At 41.1% G+C, this 18,852-nt stretch overlaps 1 protein-coding gene across 16 annotated transcripts in view; it reads left to right on the top strand.

Moving 5' to 3' along the window:
* LOC109897029 (adhesion G protein-coupled receptor L3) overlaps positions 1–18,852 on the top strand; it is a 303,186-nt gene that overhangs the window by 274,297 nt on the left and 10,037 nt on the right. For all 16 annotated transcript variants that reach the window (XM_020491529.2, XM_020491527.2, XM_031832342.1 and 13 more), the window contains 5 exons: positions 2,666–2,732; positions 3,919–4,010; positions 13,163–13,331; positions 13,750–13,875; positions 15,387–15,483. In XM_020491529.2, the coding sequence (XP_020347118.1) occupies positions 2,666–2,732; positions 3,919–4,010; positions 13,163–13,331; positions 13,750–13,875; positions 15,387–15,483 (551 nt within the window). The remainder of the gene's footprint in view (positions 1–2,665; positions 2,733–3,918; positions 4,011–13,162; positions 13,332–13,749; positions 13,876–15,386; positions 15,484–18,852) is intronic.

The raw sequence follows: 18,852 nt of genomic DNA, 5'->3' as shown, positions 1-18,852 counted from the left end.
CTTTATCTGACTCGCTTGTTAAAGACTGCTAGATATCTACACGTTCCGTGCTCTTGCAGGAAGCAATCACTCCCTCATTGCTGACCCAAATTAGCTATAACCGGGCTAGAAACTCACTAACTAATGTGCACACGCAGCTACACACGGCTCTGCTCTGTGATCTCAAATGTGCATCTAGGCTAGCTACTCTGACAGAGGGTGATGGAAAAACCGCTTATGCTCATGAAATAGATCAAGGGTACGCCAATGGGCTCCTCAGCAGGCTCAGCCTAAATCAAAACCACCAACTTAGTCTTGAAGTTAGATTTGGTTTGTTGCATTAAAAGGGAGTGTTATTAAGTTGATTCAATCCCAGTTTCCACAGTAGATGTGAAAATGTATCTGTTTAAAACCAGGAAAGATTAGTAAATCTTTAGTAAAGTTCAATCTCATGCCGGCTGGCAGTTATTGAGCAGCTTAGAGGGAACACTGGTGACACGTTATTATTAAACCTCCAGTTGCATTGTTGCGTTTCCTTCCAGTGTTCGAGTACGGCCCGCACTGTCCGAAGCCAAGTGCTATCCTCTCAATCTGCCTTGAAATGCTGCTGAATTACAGAAAAAGTGTTGCCCCTTCCATTTGGCCTATTTGTCAGTCTGAATGACGACAGAGTAAGAAGCTGTCATTTCAGATGGCCAAAAATGGAGGTCTACCTAGCAGCGGCGGAGATGAAACGATTAATAATTTAGCTAGCAGGTCATGTATCAGCTTCATTTTTGTCGTCCCAGTATTGCCTTCATCTGGCATCCAGCCCTGTGTGATCATATCTGGGCCCATTCGAGTTCATCCAGCCCTGTGTGATCATATCTGGGCCCATTCAAGTTCAATCAGCCAAATAGTGTACTGTAACTGTCTTGTATTGGTGTGATGGGAAAGGGGATACATAGTCAGTTGCACAAATGAATGCATTCAACCAAAATGTGTCTTCCCCATTTAACCCAATACCCTCTTTACCTTTTGCAAGCTCAGGGATTCGAACCAGCAACCTTTCGGTTACTGGCCCAACGCTCTTAACCCCTAGACTACCTGCCGGAGAAGTGAAGCAAGTGCATGTGTTGATGTGGTAATGGACTGTAAGAGGGGTTCATTGGTTAAAGGTGGACTCCGCGATGCGATATGACGTAGATCCATAAAGTAAACCGCATAGTGGGTAAATATCCTCAACAACTAAGAGCATTGAAGCGCAAGGCTCAACTTCTCTGCTGTTTTGGGGCCCTGGCTACCATGCTCTGAACAGCATGAAGTGAACACCTGCACATGCGCCGATACGGTGTGTGACTGTTTGTGGGGAAAGTGCTGCATCTCGCTCATCTCAATATCTCCAGTGCTGCTCATTGCAACGTCATTTCGCTGAGTCTAGCTTTAGCATGATGAGGTTGAACAGTTCTTCTAGGTCTCTATAATACCTTTTCACACTAGTTGAGCTGAGCCATACTGCACTGGCCTGCTGACACATCCCCCCCATAGTTGCTGGAAAGGACAACGTGAAAGGAAATGCATCCGAAAGCCAGCATAGTATGGTTTGGGTCGGCACAATGGTGTTAAAAAGGTAAAAGTGTGCATATGGTTAATGGTTGTGATAGTTCAATTTCATTTTACTTAATGAGGGAATGAGTGGGGAATGGAATTCAGTTGAGGGCATGGAATTCAATTGAGGGCATGGAATTCAATTGAGGGCATGGAATTTATTCCATTGTTTTCTGTGCAAACTCTTCCAAGCATGTTCTGTATTTCTGTGTCCCTATTCAACTCCTGATATGGAATGGACCTCAAGCCTAATAAGCATGTTAACATACCAGCCTGAAGGTGCTGCAGACAGGATCATATCAGAGACGTAGAGTGAAGGACTGACCATCCATGGTATCAAATGTATAGTTTGAACCATGTGTTGAGGCTGTACAGTGTTTGTTTACATTTACGCTGTTTACAAACATGAGAGTAAAAAGTGTATATTTTGGTTTGAGCTAAGCTCAAGTTGTAAGAATCAATGGGGATATATCATAAATTTATTAGGCCAAAAATGGATGTAGCAATTTAAGGATTCTAGCTTTAAATTTAGGATTGGGGAGGGGACCTGTACCTAGGGGAAACGTCACCCCCCCGAGCCACCTTTACAGTTTTGTTACTCTGTCCTTTGATAACTCTGTTGTGACCATCACACCCTTTAAGCAGTTATGGCACTGAAACTCCAAAATCACACCCTCCAAACCCTCATGCAATGGTCATAACTCTCCTACCCCCTTGCGGCACTGTGTTTTTGAAGTGCTCATTTCTCTTTGTCATTCCAGCCTCCATGTTGATGTATGTCCTGTGTGCTGGCCTCACCTTATACCGCTCGCTCTCTCGCTCTCTCTCTCTCGCCCTCTCTCTACCCTGCCCCACCCCCTTCTCTCTCTCTCTCTCTCTCTCTCCCTCCCTCTTCCCCCAACCCCCTTCTCTCTCTCTCCATTTCTCCCTCCCTCCCCCTCCCCCCTCTTTCTCCACTGTACTATCCTCTCACACATTCTCTGTATTCATGTAGCAGAGATGGTCAAACAAGACAAGGAGATGATGATGATGATGATGATGATGATAATAATAATATTCCATAAATGATGTAGTCACTCTCTTTTCTCCTCCCCTCCAGGTGCTGGCTTCGTCTGGACACTTACTTCATTTGGAGTTTCATAGGACCGGCAACCTTGATAATTATGGTAAGCGTCCCTTCTTCCCCACTCCCGTACTATCTCATTAACCTCATTTAGCCTCCCAGGTCACTGCTTCAATGGTCCAGAGAGAACATCCACTTTCCTCTGTAACACCGTTGGGTATGAGCCACTGCTGGTCATGTGTCATGGTGGGAAATGGATGAGGAGGTGAACTGTGAAGTATTGCGTTTAGTCGCTTTGCCGCACAACTGACAGAGATGTCTTTGCTGAGGGAGAGAGGAACTCCACTTAGAATTCAGTCACCAAGTGATGCCTCTCTACGATTTATGATTGATTTTCACCCAGAACATCCACCTAGAATCGTACACTAGGTTTACTATTACTTTGTACCTTGAGGCACAGAGAGAGGACACACAATCCGACACAGGCACACAAGCAGGCACTCCGAAGCCACATAGGCTGAGGTAAAATACACACACACACACACACACACACACACACACACACACACACACACACACACACACACACACACACACACACACACACACACACACTCTCACGGGTTAATTCCTAACTTAGATATTTTCAAAACCCGAAATGCATGTCTAATGCTCTTTCTACACGCTCCAATGTTCTGAAATCACAAAACACTATTATTTCCACTTCATGACTCATGCTTTTTCTCTGTAACAGCCAGAATACTTCCACTAAGAAAGGCTGACTCCTTCTGGAATCGTAGTCCCTCTTGGACGGGGGGGACGGGGGACGGGGGGGATAAGTAGAAGAGACGTAGAAAAGGGCTAGTCACTTCCCCAGCACAGTGTGTTATGAGTTACAATTCAATTGGTGTCATTTCGAGGGGGACATACTATTTTGAGATGGCGCTACCGCTGGTCCATTACCATTTAATCTAAACTGATTTAAGTGGATTTAACAAGTGACATCAGTAAGTGATCATATATTTCACCTGGATTCACCTGGCCAGTCTCTCATGGAAAGAGCTCAGTGCACCACTCAGTGCCTACGTGGTAGTGATACTGTATACAACGTTCATATAATGTTGTGCTCTATTTGGCAAAGTGGGAAAACCGCATCTTGTTCCTACACTACATACTCAACCAGCTCTAACAATGTCTCCCCGACTTAAAAATAAATGAAAACATCATCTACGACACACAAACTCCATCTCAAGCTATGCTCTCTCCTTTCTTTCACTCCATTCTCCCAGCTCAACGTGATTTTCCTAGGCATCGCGCTGTACAAGATGTTCCACCACACCGCCATCCTCAAACCCGACTCTGGTTGCCTCGACAACATCAAGTAAGTCACACGTCCTTCCAGGCATTGGGACCTTCCACACACGACGCTTGGACTGTACATCCCAGTGGTAACCTAATATGGCAAACCAGGTTCCGATGGCTCAGTGGTGCTTGTGGGTTCAATTCCCACCTGGGCCACATATACTGAACATATGTTAACTGTAAGTCACATTTGCATTTAAGTTAACAAAAACAAAGATATTATAAGGAACGATTGATCTCATGTACATCACAATAAGCCGAGACTTTGAGATGGAAGCTGTATAGTTATGAGATGTGTCGCTGGTTAGAAAAACTCCTGTGTTATTTGTGAACCTCTCAAAACACATAAAGATGGGTGAGAATGGCCATGCAGGATGCGCAGCCCTCCAGGTTCATAGCTCTCAGTTTCACTAAAGGCTGTGTCGTGGTTGGGGAGGCAAGGGTTCAAATGAGACCGGTCTTACGGCAGGCGTCCTTCATTATCTGAAGTGCACGCTTGTCGGCGGCAGGAGAGGCCAAGAGACAATCTGGTGGAATTAACCTGACCTGTCGTCATCGGTTACCACGCAGATGAATATTCATAAAAGGAAGTGTTTGTTTGTGTGCACGCCTGCATGCGTGCTGTACATGTGCGCTCACGTGAATGCTCGCACCCTGCCACTCAGGATATGAAAATATGAATGACATTAGAAATCCCACTGGTAGCCCTTCCCTGCAGTCAATTGACCAAATTCACCCTCTCTTGGCCTCAAGGGTGGAATGTTTTTCATGTTTTTTCATAATGAATCATTTTTTTCAAACCCTGAAAATGTGGTGTTTCTATGTCAAAAGATTTTGTTATATTTCAGTCTGTGATGCATAAAAAGTGTAATATTGGGATGCAAACTCAATGGAATAGATTTCAACTCTATATCTGACATGATACAGGTGTCTCCTTATTAAGCCCATAACCATGTGTGTGAGGTGTATACTTTTGTTTCAAAGTAGATTTGTGTAAGACTACCAAGAAACACTCTGTGTGGCTGTGATTGAGCGCACCGCAGTAAAAGATTCATTGGCGTGGCAATTTATGAGTGACAATTAATAAGTATAAATAAATGTGTTTTAATATAAAATGTTATTTGTAACATAACAGGTAGACCTTACAGTGAAATGCTTACTTACAAGCCCTTAAACAACAATGCAGTTCAAGAAATAGTTAAGAAAATATTTACAAAATTAACTAAAGTAACACAATAAAATAACAAGGCTATATACAGGGGGTACCAATACAGAGTCTATGTGCGGGGGCACAGGTTAATCAAGGTAATTTGTACATGTAGGTAGGGCTAAAGTGACTACGTCTAGATAATAAACAGTGAGTAGCAGCAGTGTAAAAACAAGGGGGTTGTCAATGCAAATAGTCCAGGTGGCCATTTGATTAATTGTTCAGCAGTCTTATGGCTTGGGGGTAGAAGCTGTTAGGGAGCTTTTTGGACCTAGACTTGGCGCTCCGGTACCGCTTACCATGCAGTAGCAGAGAGAACAGCCTATGACTTGTGACTCACTGTGCTTTGGGAAACAAAATAACCATCTATTGTGATATCACCGAAATAACAATTGGATAGAATGTTGAAGGTTTGGTCATTCCTAGACTTAGTTCATTTAAATTTGAATCATATCTGTGTTTTATGCCCATCTTTGCTGGTGTTATGTGTTCATTATGTGGTGTAATTCAAGGTAATTTGTTGGTCGTGTCTTTTAACATTAGTGCATAATGACACAGTGGGGCCTTTTCTCCTCTAGGAGCCGTGTCAATACCATGAAGGCTAAAGTCATTTCTCTGCCTCTACCAGTCCTAAATCCTCCAGTAGTTTTCTATGTTTTACCTGTCCTCCTGTTTGAAGACACTGGTGGCATCGGTGTGTTTTAAGGCGGTGATACTAGTGGTACCATCTCAAGCGTCTTGTCACTGCTTTTGTCAGAGTGGAGTGAGCATCTGCTGGCCTTGTACTCTCAGCAAGTGTGCACATACACACATACTTTACACAACCCGCCACACACTCAAACTCTTTCTCGCTTTATTCCTATGCGCACACACACACACACACACATTATATAGTTCACATTCTAGCAGGTGTTGAGGCCAGTTTTCCAGAGGATGCCTGCTCTGTGAACTCCGAGTGACATCCCTGTCTAAATTGTAATCCCGAGCTGATGGGAGAGCTGGGTAAACACTCGACTGGACAGGACCGCCTGTATCAGAATCAATAGTAATCTGTTGGATACCATTGATAGCAGTCTGAGACATGTTGGTGTGACAGAGTTTAAAGCCCAGAGCTGTGCATACATCCGCAACTCAATAACAACCCGTTAAAACCAGGTTAGTAAGTATGATTATATGTAATAATGGGCCATGAATACTGTCGTGCAGGACTATGGACTCTTATTACAGCAAGAATGACCATCAGTTTAGCTTGCTTTTGTTTCATTCTAGGATCTTAATGTGAGCACCCTGTTGCAGGAGTACTCTCCTTATTACACTTTTAGTGTGTTTGAGATTTAAAAGGGCTTCTGTAGTTTGTAATTTCCACTTCCACTGATTTTTCCAAAAAAAGTAGCACCCCTACAAAAATGTCCAATATTATAATCCACATAATAATTCACATTTCCTCTTGTTGCAGGATTATTGAGAGCCTATGTTACAGCCTGATTATAAAATTAATTGTTTTTTTACCTCATCAATCTACACACAATACCCCATAATGACAAAGCAAAAACGGGTTTCAAGAAAAACGGAATTATCACATTAACATAAGTATTCAGACCCTTTACTTGACACAATCCTGTCTCGGAGCTCTACGGACAATTCCTTCGACCTCATGGGTTGTTTTTTTTTCTCTGACATGCACTGTCAACTGTGGGAACTTATATAGAAAGGTGTGTGTCTTTCCAAATCATGTCCAATCAATTAAATTTACCACTGGTTGACTCCAATCAAGTTGTAGGAACATCTCAAGGATGATCAATGGAAACATGATTCAAAACTCATAGCAAAGGGTCTGAATACTTATGTAAGAAAATGAATTAAAATATTTGCAAAAACTTTAATAAACAACTGTTTTCGCTTTGTCAATATGGCGTATTATGTGTAGATTGATACAAAAATGTAAATATTTAATCAATTATAGAATAAGGCTGTAACGTAACAAAATGTGGGAAAAGGCAAGAGGTTTGAATACTTTCCGAATGCACTGTTTTCTTGTACAGTAGGTCAACCATCTTAGTGCTAACACGTTTGACAACAGCTGTTGATACTGTGACCTGATTTTGAACCTAACGGGTTATTGAGTAGATAATCATCACCAACTGAGTGTTTTTAAAGTTACATTTTAAAGTTTAGTAAAGACAAGATTTTTGAACTCCCCCTAGCCGTTTATCAAGCAAGTGTTACGATTTCGTCTAAGAATACTGTGACTGAGTTATAGATGGTTCCTTTTAGATGCATTGCCTTGTTTGTCTGTGGAGAGAATATTGACTTGCGTTTGTTCTCTGCATCATAGGATTTATCACACTAGTCTACCTTGGCCAATCAGAAACCTCACCTGCGGACTGTCTCTCAGACCACACCATAAATGTCACGACCCCTTCTCTCCCAGCTCTGGCGTCTGATAGACCTACCTCTAGATTTATGTATCTCATTCACCAGGACTACGTCCCAAATAGCACCCTATTATTGCGCAGAGCCTTATGAGCCCTGGGCAAAAGTAGTGCACTATAAAGGGGATTTGGGATGCAGACATGGTCAGTGTGTCCAATGCTTCCCCACTGCCCTGACAGTTTGTCAAAAAATGGCTACACTCTTGGTTACTTTTGAATGGACTGTAGCACATCAGTTCCAAATCATCAGGTTCGATACGATTTAGGCTGCTACTAACAACGTGGGCTGCTACTAACAACGTGGGCTGCTACTAACAACGTGGGCTGCTACTAACATTGTTTGCTGCTACTAACAACGTGGGCTGCTACTAACAACGTGGGCTGCTACTAACATTGTTTGCTGCTACTAACAACGTGGGCTGCTACTAACAACGTGGTCTGCTACTAACAATGTTTGCTGCTACTAACAACGTGGTCTGCTACTAACATTGTTTGCTGCTACTAACAACGTGGGCTGCTACTAACAACGTGGTCTGCTACTAACAACGTGGTCTGCTACTAACAACGTGGTCTGCTACTAACAACGTGGGCTGCTACTAACAACGTGGGCTGCTACTAACAACGTGGTCTGGTACTAACAACGTGGTCTGGTACTAACAACGTGGTCTGCTACTAACAATGTAAAACTGATGGAGATATTTTTGTATTTTTAAGTCTCGACTCCTGCTAGTTGGTAATTAAGTAGGATCTTTCTCTTATATTTTGTGCTCTTTATATTTTGATGTTAAACTTCATTCATTTCATCACGTTGCTTTGTTTTGCAATGAATGTTCCATGCTCACTCACTCACTCACTCACTCACACTCTCTCACTCTCTCACTTTCTTTTCTTTTGATTACTACTGCATGGTACCCTTTCTGTCTTATTGAATCATTTTTGTTTTTGTTTTTAACCCCTTATTCTTTTTCTTTCATATTTTCTTCCTCTTGGTAGCTATCGTTATTATGATGGAATCATTATTGTGGAATGGCACTGGTAAGATGTAACGTATTTCTACAGAGGACTGCACTATTATGTCTTCACATATACTGTATTGCGTGTGGACCCCATTACCCTTCCCTTTAAACATAGTACTCTTTCCCATGTGGCAGTAGCTTAGCAATTCCTCATCTGTTTGTGGTGTGCTGTGTTGGCGTAACCCGTTGTATTTTCGCCCCCACTGGTATTGGTACTCTAAGATTTAGCTTCGTTGTTCCTTTGGCACAAATTGGATTTCGTTCTCCTCTCTGACTCAAACTTTTACTGAACTTTGTCGAACCCTATGTCTGGGAAATGGCTGAGCGTTCATGACTGCAGTCCACAAGATGCTGAGAAATGTGCGCTTTTTCATGACACGACTCTTTCATGACTGTTTAAAGCACAGGGAGTAGATGTACTGTATATGCCTCATGGCAAATAAATTGAGGAGTTCGTTAAATGTTGAGGAATCCCCCTACAATAGACCCTGAAAGAATATGCAAATTAAGATGGAATCGTTGCTTTAAAAATGATCCTGTTCCTGCATCAAATGCTCTAAATTTATATCTGAAGTAAGCAATTTCAGGTAATTAACATTTTTCAGATGCGTGGCTTTAGTTAAACAATTAGCATCCCGCTGAGTAGATCACAGCATTTCTTCTTTCCTTTCAACTCGCCAATGAGACTCTTTTATGCCGAGGTGAAAGGCGACTCAATTGACCAATTGCGATCAGCTTTGAAATGCATATCACCTCTCAGAATTGGCTCTTTTGTCTCTTTTCTAAAAAAGGAAATTGGTGCCAATTTAATGTGGTTGTTGTATTAGAACACTTTACTCCTCAGCTTCTTTTCATTTTTGATATTTATACCCGACTATTAACACAATGAACGCTTTTCCCTCGTTTTCCGGTGAATGCGCACAAGTGCTCTTTTTGCTGCGGTGGAACCATTGAGCGTGTCACTCGAGTGGCATCATTGCGAGGGTATTCACTGGCTCAGCGGGAGCTACTTAAGCTATTTTGGCAATGGGCCCAGGTCTGTAGGACTGAAAGTGGTACGGGATTAATTAGGAGAGTTTCTCAACTTAAATAAATAAATAATCAAATGCAGGAATAAATTATGCACGTTTGAATAACAATGCAGAAAGGCTTCATATAAAGTACATATTTGGAACTTTTCCAGAGTGAAAGCAGGAAGACATACTGGTTGTTGGGGATATTTACTTCCTTGAACCATGTTCTTCCAAGACAGCCCTCACGGGAAAATGACAATCATCATCAATTCTTAGTTGCAGATGTGAAAAGCAACGGTGTCCAGATCCAGTACTCATTACGTTGAAATATACAAACCAGGAAAGATATGATAAATATTCTATTTATGTCCTGTTCATGTCCTCCCTACTACTTTTATTATGTCCTCTGGCATCTCTATCCAATTTCCACTGTTTGAGTCGTCCATCCCTTTTCAAAATGTCCATAGTTCCAGGTCAATATTTCCCTCTTTTTTTTCTCTTTTTTTTTCTGCACCCTCGTCTCTCTGACCATCTAGGGGTAAACCAGCTTGATGAAGTTCCTCCCCCAACAGGTCATTAAGATAGAACTGGGAAAATTATGTTTAATGGTTGGCCCCAGTAATTTCATACATTTATTTTTGCCATCGCACCTTGACCATTTATTACGATTGAGTCCGACACCCACCTGTATTTATTGAGGAGTGGAAACGCCCGAGATAATTAGGTTTAGCACCTGCAACTCACTCACAAAATACGAGTGAGATTAAGAGGATTCTGGCTGGAGATACGTTGGATGTAATCAGTATAGTGTTTTATTTGATCAGCCATTTTTTTTTCCTGTTTGTGTTTGTTTGTGTCTGTGGTAGTCCCCCTGAGCTCTCTCCTTTAACTACACTATATATGCAAAGGTATGTGGACACCCCTTCAAATTAGTGGATTTGGCTATTTCAGCCACACCTGTTGCTGACAGGTGTATAAAATTGAGCACACAGCCATGCGTTCTCCATAGACAAGAGCTAGAGCTGGTAGGCCACTCAAGCTCACAGAATGGGACCGCTGAAGCTCGTAGCGCGTAAAAATCGACTGTCCTCGGTTTCAACACTCACTACCGAGTTCCAAACTGCCTCTGGAAGCAAAGTCAGCGCTATAACTGTTCGTTGGGAATTTCATGAAATATCACACAATATCAATTTCACCAAATATCACCATGAGCAATACCAAGCGTCGGCTGAATTGGTGTAAAGCTCGCTGCCATTGGACTCTGGAGCAGTGGAAATGCGTGCTCTGGAGTGAAGAATCACTCTTCACCATCTGGCAGTCTGACGGATGAATCTGGGTTTGGCGGATGCCAGGAAGAATGCTACCTGCCTGAATGCACAGTGCCAACTGTATAGTTTGATGGAGGAGGAATAATGGTCTGGGGTTGTTTTTCATGGTTCGGTCTAGACCCCTTAGTTTCAGTGAAGGGAAATCTTAACGCTACAGCATACAACAAGATTCTAGACTATTATGTGCTTCCAACTTTGTGGCAACAGTTTGGGGATGGCCCTTTCCTGTTTCAGGATAACAATGCCCCCGTGCACAAAGCGAGGTCCATACAGAATTGGTTGTTGAGATCGGTGTGGAAGAACTTGACTGGCCTGCGCAGAGCCTTGACCTCAACCCCATCTAACACCTTTGGGATGAATTGGAACGCCGACTGCGAGCCAGGCCTAATCGCCCAACATCAGTGCCTGACCGCACTAATGCTCTTGTGGCTGAATGGAAGCAAGTCCCCGCAGTAATGTTCCAACATCTAGTGGAAAGCCTTCCCAGAAGAGTGGAGGCTGTTACAAAGGGGGAACAACTCCATATTAATGTCCATAATTTTGAATAAGATGTTCGACAACCAAGGTGTCCACATACTTTTGGCAACGTGTGTAAATGTAAGCATGTAGCTTTCAAAATCATTTTTCTTTTCATATTTGCTTTGGTGTTTTGTTTGATTATTGATTTAATTTGATGTTTTTCATTTATTTTGATTATTCCGGTCAGCTATGAGGATTACGAACCTGAGATCAAGTAAGTAAAATGGACCATCATATTTATGACACACTGTTCATTAGCCATTCATTTTCTCACGGCAAAGTAATGAGCAATGTTGATATCACCTCCTGCCTTTACTAACTGTTAAGTGACGCTCTCGGGTGAAGTCGTAGGGAATGCATACAGACATAGTACCACACATCAATATTCTCTACAGTAGGCGCACTTCTCTTGGAAGTCATCTCCGAACCCAGAACCAAATTTCCCGGTTCGTCACGAGGGACGCAGTCATGTACTGTGCAATTTAAGCTTTGAAGAAAGTAATTATGTTTTCATAAATTCCTTGATTTTGAATGCACAGGTATTTCTGATTATACTAGCACAAGTATTCAGAGCCTAATTATCTGTCAAGGCCTTTGGCACAACCCTCGGGCACCACATTCAAAATACTGTGTTCACATGTGTTCATATGCAATTTGCCTTCCAGTGATTATGCCTTATATGCTAGCCCTGAGGTCATACAGGCTGTATCGCCTATTATTTACACATTCATTATACACCAAGTACTCATTTGATTTTGGAGAGTTACCTTGACTAGAGTTTTCTACTGCTACTACTCCTGAGATGATAATAATAGTGTGTCTCTCATTTTCAAGTTTTTTAAAGACTATTTCTATGGTCTATTGGTCTGTTACTTTTCAAACACGTAATGGATGCAACACATGAAAGAAGGCGAGCGAGAGAAAATCCTAGGTGTCCCCTAGGAGCAGACGATAACAAAAGACAAAAACAAGATTAAATTCAATTTCACTCCTTTTTTATTTTATCTCGAGTCGATTTGTTTCCTCTGTCGATTTTCCACTTCATTTCTCTCCTCCCTCCCTCCTTCGTCCAGAACTTTTGTCTGTCTGGTGGACATTTTATTTCCACCTGTGTTTGTCTTTATTATTCATCACTATGTTCACAGACCAAGGTTGCAAATAGATTGGGGGAAGTCTGGAAACTAATTCTTGCAATATGTACTTTTTCAACCTGAAAGTTTGCTTTGAAATCTTTCTTTGCGTTGTGCTTCAGTGAACACCTAGTCACGATGTTCCTTCTGAGTTGTGTACTACTGACAGAATGCTAAGTGGGAAGTCTAAGAACAGTCACCACTTCCTGCATCTGGTCTCGAAATGTAGAACCAGACGAAGAACTTTATTATTGAGCTTCAACAAAACCTTTACACTTTGTGCATTTCCACCTTTAGCTTCATGGGACAATGACATATTTACGTAGTTTCAGACTGTACTGTCAATTCATTGTTTAACCAGCTGTAAGTATGGTGATGAGCATAATTCACGTTCATTTCTTTAAGAAATTACAGCCAACAAAAGGTGAGGGCACGCAACTTAAAAGTCATTGAGTTCATTTGGTACTCCTGTGTCAGTTCTGAGGACGTCCAGAATGTTGACATTGTCTCGACGTTGTGTTTCCAGGTCGTGGGTGATTGGGGCCATCGCTTTGCTCTGTCTGCTGGGCTTGACCTGGGCCTTCGGCCTGATGTACGTCAACGAGAGCACGGTCATCATGGCCTACCTCTTCACCATCTTTAACTCCCTGCAGGGCATGTTCATCTTCATCTTCCATTGTGTCCTCCAGAAGAAGGTACGCGTTTCCCTCTAACCTTGTGGTCCAGTGCCCGTATTCAGAAAGTATCTCAGAGAAGGAGTGCTGATCTGGGAATCGTATTAATTGGGATCTCAAGGCAAAAAACGATCCTAAATCAGCACTCTTACTCTGAGAAGCTTGATACAAGTTAGCTCCTCTTTCTAAGAAGAGTTGGTCAAAGCACTTTCAGATGGGGAGCAGGCTAATTTCACTGCCCGTACCATCATAAAAAAGTGAAGTTGTTAACTCACAATCTCACAATCTCACAATCAAAAGTATTGTATTTATTTAACTACATCTGAATGTGTGTGTGTGTGTGTGTGTGTGTGTGTGTGTGTGTGTGTGTGTGTGTGTGTGTGTGTGTGTGTGTGTGTGTGTGTGTGTGTGTGTGTGTGTGTGTGTGTGTGGTTCACAGGTGCGTAAGGAGTACGGAAAGTGTCTGCGTACCCACTGCTGCAGTGGCAAGAGTGTAGAGAGTTCCATTGGCTCTGGGAAGAGCTCAGCCTCCCGCCCACCAGGGCGCTATTCCACAGGGTCACAGGTAGGAGGCGCCTTTCTTCTCAACTCTTTCAGCTGTCAGTGTATTCTGTTGATTACAAGCATATCTGATATTTATTTGTTTCTTGATTCTACCTCCTGGTGTAGACCAGAGAATTTATTTTATTATGTTTATTGTATTTACTTGATCAAATAGTACATTGTTAATTAATAGTTAACAGTACACAGTACAAATAGTCAACAGTACACCATCAGCCCCTGTCACGATGAAAACTGATTTCAGCATCCATAACCCTTGAATTACATACAGCAGCACATTGACAACCTACCACTACCCCTATTTTTTCCCCGTGAACCGCATGTGAACGGAAGCGCTCGTAAACACGCTGTAATTTATCAGCAACTCTGAGACTTTTAAATTAACGTGTAATTAGCAAAGTACATCGTAAACAGGTGTGCTCTGGGTGGTTACAATGGTAGGGTTCTCTCTCCCTCTAAATAAAAGTTGGAAGGCGTGAAAGTGAGATTTGGATAGAGTGACGTGTGTGTTTATATGGCCAGTGTATAATGCTTCGCCCACCCGAAACAGTGCCTATCGAAAGTATACATGTTCAACTTATTTCACATTTTGTTCCGTTTTTAAAGTTGAAATAGATATCGTTGTAGCTTTTTGTCATTGATCTACACAAAATACTCCATAATGTCAGTATTTTTTGTTGTTGTACAAATTAATAATAATTGAATAACTACAATTTAGTTGTTGCATAAGTATTCACCCCCTTGGTTTAGGCAAGCCTAAATTAGTTCAGAAGTAACATTTGGCTTGCCAAATCACATAATAAGTTACATGGACTCTGAAATAATAGGGGTTGAAATATTTTTTTTCCTCTCTCCCCCCCCCATCAGTCAAGAATTGAATTTCAAGCACAGATTCAACTACAAAGACCAGGGAGCTTTTCGTAAGCCTCACAAAGAAGGGCAGTGATTGGTAGATGGGTAACAACATCTGACATTGACTATATCTTTAAGCATGGTCTAGTTAATAATTATGCTATGGATGATGTATTAAACCACCCAGACACATCAAATATGGAGTCATCCTTCTGAACTGACCAGGAAGGAAACTGTTCAGGGATTTTACCATGAGACCATTGGGGATTTTAAAACAGCTATAGAGTTCAATAGCTGTGATGGGAGAAAACTGAGGATGGATCAACAACATTGTATTGACTCTACAATAATGACCTAAATGACACATTGAAAAGTAATAATAATAAAAATTAATTACTTATCTAATCAAGGTATATTAGTGTTTTATTTTTCATTCATCTTTTTTTTTTTATAAAGAGGTAATTTTTCTTCCACTTGGACATTACTTTGAGTATGTTGTGTAGATCGTTGACATAAAATGACAATGAAATCCAACGACACAAAATGTGACTTTCTAAAGGCGCTGTACTTTCTAACTGGAGGCCATCTAGTCTTTGAGCGCTGATTCACATTACCGTTACAAAACCCCACTGATGTGTTAGTTGTGTTGTTCCCCCTCTGCAGAGCCGGATCCGTCGGATGTGGAACGACACAGTCAGGAAACAGTCGGAGTCATCTTTCATAACCGGCGACATCAACAGCTCAGCGTCGTTGAACCGAGGTAATAATAATTAGTCAGTTAGTCACCACGCATGCTTGAAGGCCCTGCAACCCACCAGCCTCACTTTTAGGTTTTCAGGGTTGTGTGATGTCAAGGAAGAAGGGAGGAATTGCATATGCTGGCTTTTGTTCTGCCACAGCACAAAGACGCCGTTTTCTTTTGTCTGGATTGACGAATAATGGTCTTCTGTCTGGACCGTGATTGTCTGAATCAGGTGTGTTAGTGCTGGGACAAAATGCTCATCCAGTGTCCTGACAGTGAAATATGCTATCCATCAAGTCAGCATAGTGTGGGTGGTTTTCACACTTGATCGTGGCATGGTTGCTGGACGAAAAGGTGTCCACTTTGTGTTTTGTGCACAGAACAAAAGTATTTGTCTCCAACTCACCTTCTCATATTTATATGTACAGTACCAGTCAAAAGTTTGGACACACCTACCCATTCCAGGGTTTTTCTTTATTTAGACTATTTTCTACGTTGTAAAATAATACTGAAGACATCAAATCTATGAAATAACACATGGAAGCATGTAGTAACCAAAAAAGTGTTAAACAAATCAAAATATATTTTGGATTCTTCAAATAGCCATCCTTTGCCTTGATGACAGCTTTGTGCACTCTTGGTGTTCTCTCAACCAGCTTTATGAGGTAGTCACCTGGATAGTCCCACTAAGCACAAACCAGTTGGTGTGTCCAAACCTTTGACCTGTACTATGTATATAAGGGGTCCTGTTGTTTCTAAAATAATTATGAATCACTTTATTAAATTAGTAGCTGGGTCATTCCACCAATTAGGTACCTTTTTTGAGAAGTGTAACTACACACATTTTTTACATTATGTCATAGACATGTTCAACTTAATAAGATACACCATCGCAAGAAGTTAAATTTAAAAAAGGACTATAGTAAGTGCCTATTCAATTCCAAATAAAGTAACAGGATTGACCGTGTTGACGATTTCATTTTAAATCAGTCATAAACCCCCTTGTGACATGGGCAATGGACGCTGCTTGTGTGCAACAGGTAGGGACAATTGTATGCAAGCTTCACCCCCCAAAAAAATATTTATTAAAACATTTCTAGCCTGTCTACCTATGGATAACAGGGTTAACGTGTTATGCTTGACCCGCTCAGGTTTCCTTCACAAAACACCAGAAAATGTCAGAAAAGAGTAAAACCAACTCACCTGGATTTACGCTGATTTGACTGGTTTTTGTGTGTGTTTTTTTAAGATTAGTCTCACCATATTAAAATAAGTTCAATTCACGTAACCTTCAAATGAGGGACAGGTTGTTGTTGTTTTTTACCTTAAAATGAATCAATAATAACATGAAATAAATTATACTCTTCAGAAATGACTTTACAATGATGGTGAAAACCTCAAAATGTCTCCAAGTTAAGTTGGTTAAAATCTTTCTAGAAGTCACAGAAGATGCTGCATTTTGGCTCTTTAGTATGCTTTCATTCATTTAAAAAAAAAAAAAATCTTCTGATTTATAGAATAGTCCATGTGGTCTACAGTGCCTTACAGCATTTTTCCTGTAATTTATTTTTTTTTTTTTTGGATTTCATGTTATGGACATACACAATTATGGACATACACAATTCCAAATTGCTGAAGTTAAATGTAAAAAGATTTTAAAAATGATAAAAAACTGAAAAGTGGTGCGTGCATATGTATTCACCCCCTTTGCTATGAATCCCCTAAATAAAATCAGGTGCCACCAATTACCTTCAGAAGTCACATAATTACTTTACATAAATAAAGTCCTCCTGTGTGCAATCTAAGTGTCACATGATCTGCCACATGATCTCAGTATATATACACCTGTTCTAAAAGGCCCCAGAGTCTGCCACACCACTAAGCAAGGGGCACCACTAAAAAAGCGGCACAATGAAGACCAAGGAACTCTCCAAACAGGTCAGGGACAAAGTTTTGGAGAAGTACAAATCAGGGCTGGGTTATAAAACAATATCCAAAACTTTGAACATCCCACAGAGCACCATTAAATCCATTATTAAAAAATATAAAGAATATGGTACCACAAGAAACCTGCCAAGAGAGGGCCGCCCACCAAAACTCACAGACCAGGTAAGGAGGGCATTAATCAGAAAGGCAACAAAGAGACCAAAGATAACCCTGAAGGAGCATTACAGCTACTGATACTCCAATCACAGCGGTGATTGGAGTATCTGCCCATAGGACCACTTTAAGCTGTACACTCCACAGAGCTGGGCTTTGCGGAAAAGTGGCCAGAAAAAAGCCAGTGCTTAAAGAAAAGCAAACGTTTGGTGTTCGTCAGACTAAAATGGAGCTTTTATGCCATCAAGGAAAATGCTATGTCTGGCACAAACCCAACACCTCTCATCATCCCGAGAACATCTTCACCACAGTGAAGCATGGTGGTGGCAGCATCATGCTGTGGGGAATGTTTTTCATCAGCAGGGACTGGGAAACTGGTCAGAATTGAAGGGATGCTGGATGGTGCTAAATACAGGGAAATTCTTGAGGGAAACCTGTTTCAGTCTTCCAGAGATTTGAGCCTGGGATGGAGGTTCACCTGTTTTTTTTGTCTTTTATCTTGTTTGTTGAACAATAAAACATATTTTCCATCTTCAAAGTGGTAGTCATGTTGTGTAAATCAAAAGATACAAACCCCCCCCAAAATATATTTTAATTCCAGGTTGTAAGGCAACAAAATAGGAAAAATGCCAAGGGGGGTGAATACTTTTGCAAGCCACTGTATATTAAAGGGCTTTTAAAATCCAATATTTTTTGCACAATTTCTACTTGAAATATAAAAGGGCCTCAAAAGACACTCAACACCTTCCTAAATTACCTTGACTTTTGTAAAACAGCTAAGCTTTTAAATATGACAATGCAGTCAACGTTTTTGTCAATTTATAAAATTAAGACAACACTTTTAATTAATTCGAAAAGGGATAATTTTGCACCTGATGGAACCAAGAACCAAAGTAAATGTCAATGTTTGTTAATGTTCTACACATCTTCATGAGAACTGTCAACCAAACTAGTTTGAAACCAGGAAAGTAATAGTAATTGTTTTATTTTACACAATTGTCACCTAAATATATATATATATATAAACATCAACAAAGGCTTATCTCCCAATTTCATTATATTGTGAAAATGATCTCCTTTTAATGAATAAAGAAATACATCATAGCATATTGGATGGCTGTCCAAGTGAATAACTTGTCAAGTGCTCATCTATCATAGGTTCCTAGATCCTATCTGCACTAGATGATGATGCCACCACCCTGACATTTCTCAGGGATGACTCCTCTCCAGTCGCGGGGTCCCTTGATGGAGGGGTTGAGTCCATGTCGCTACCTCACTCTCTAAATC

This window comes from Oncorhynchus kisutch, linkage group LG9 (genome assembly GCF_002021735.2).
Source record: "Oncorhynchus kisutch isolate 150728-3 linkage group LG9, Okis_V2, whole genome shotgun sequence".
Lineage (NCBI taxonomy): Eukaryota > Metazoa > Chordata > Actinopteri > Salmoniformes > Salmonidae > Oncorhynchus > Oncorhynchus kisutch.
The sequence above is the reverse complement of the archived record's forward strand: the minus strand, read 5'-3'. Positions and strand labels throughout refer to the sequence as shown.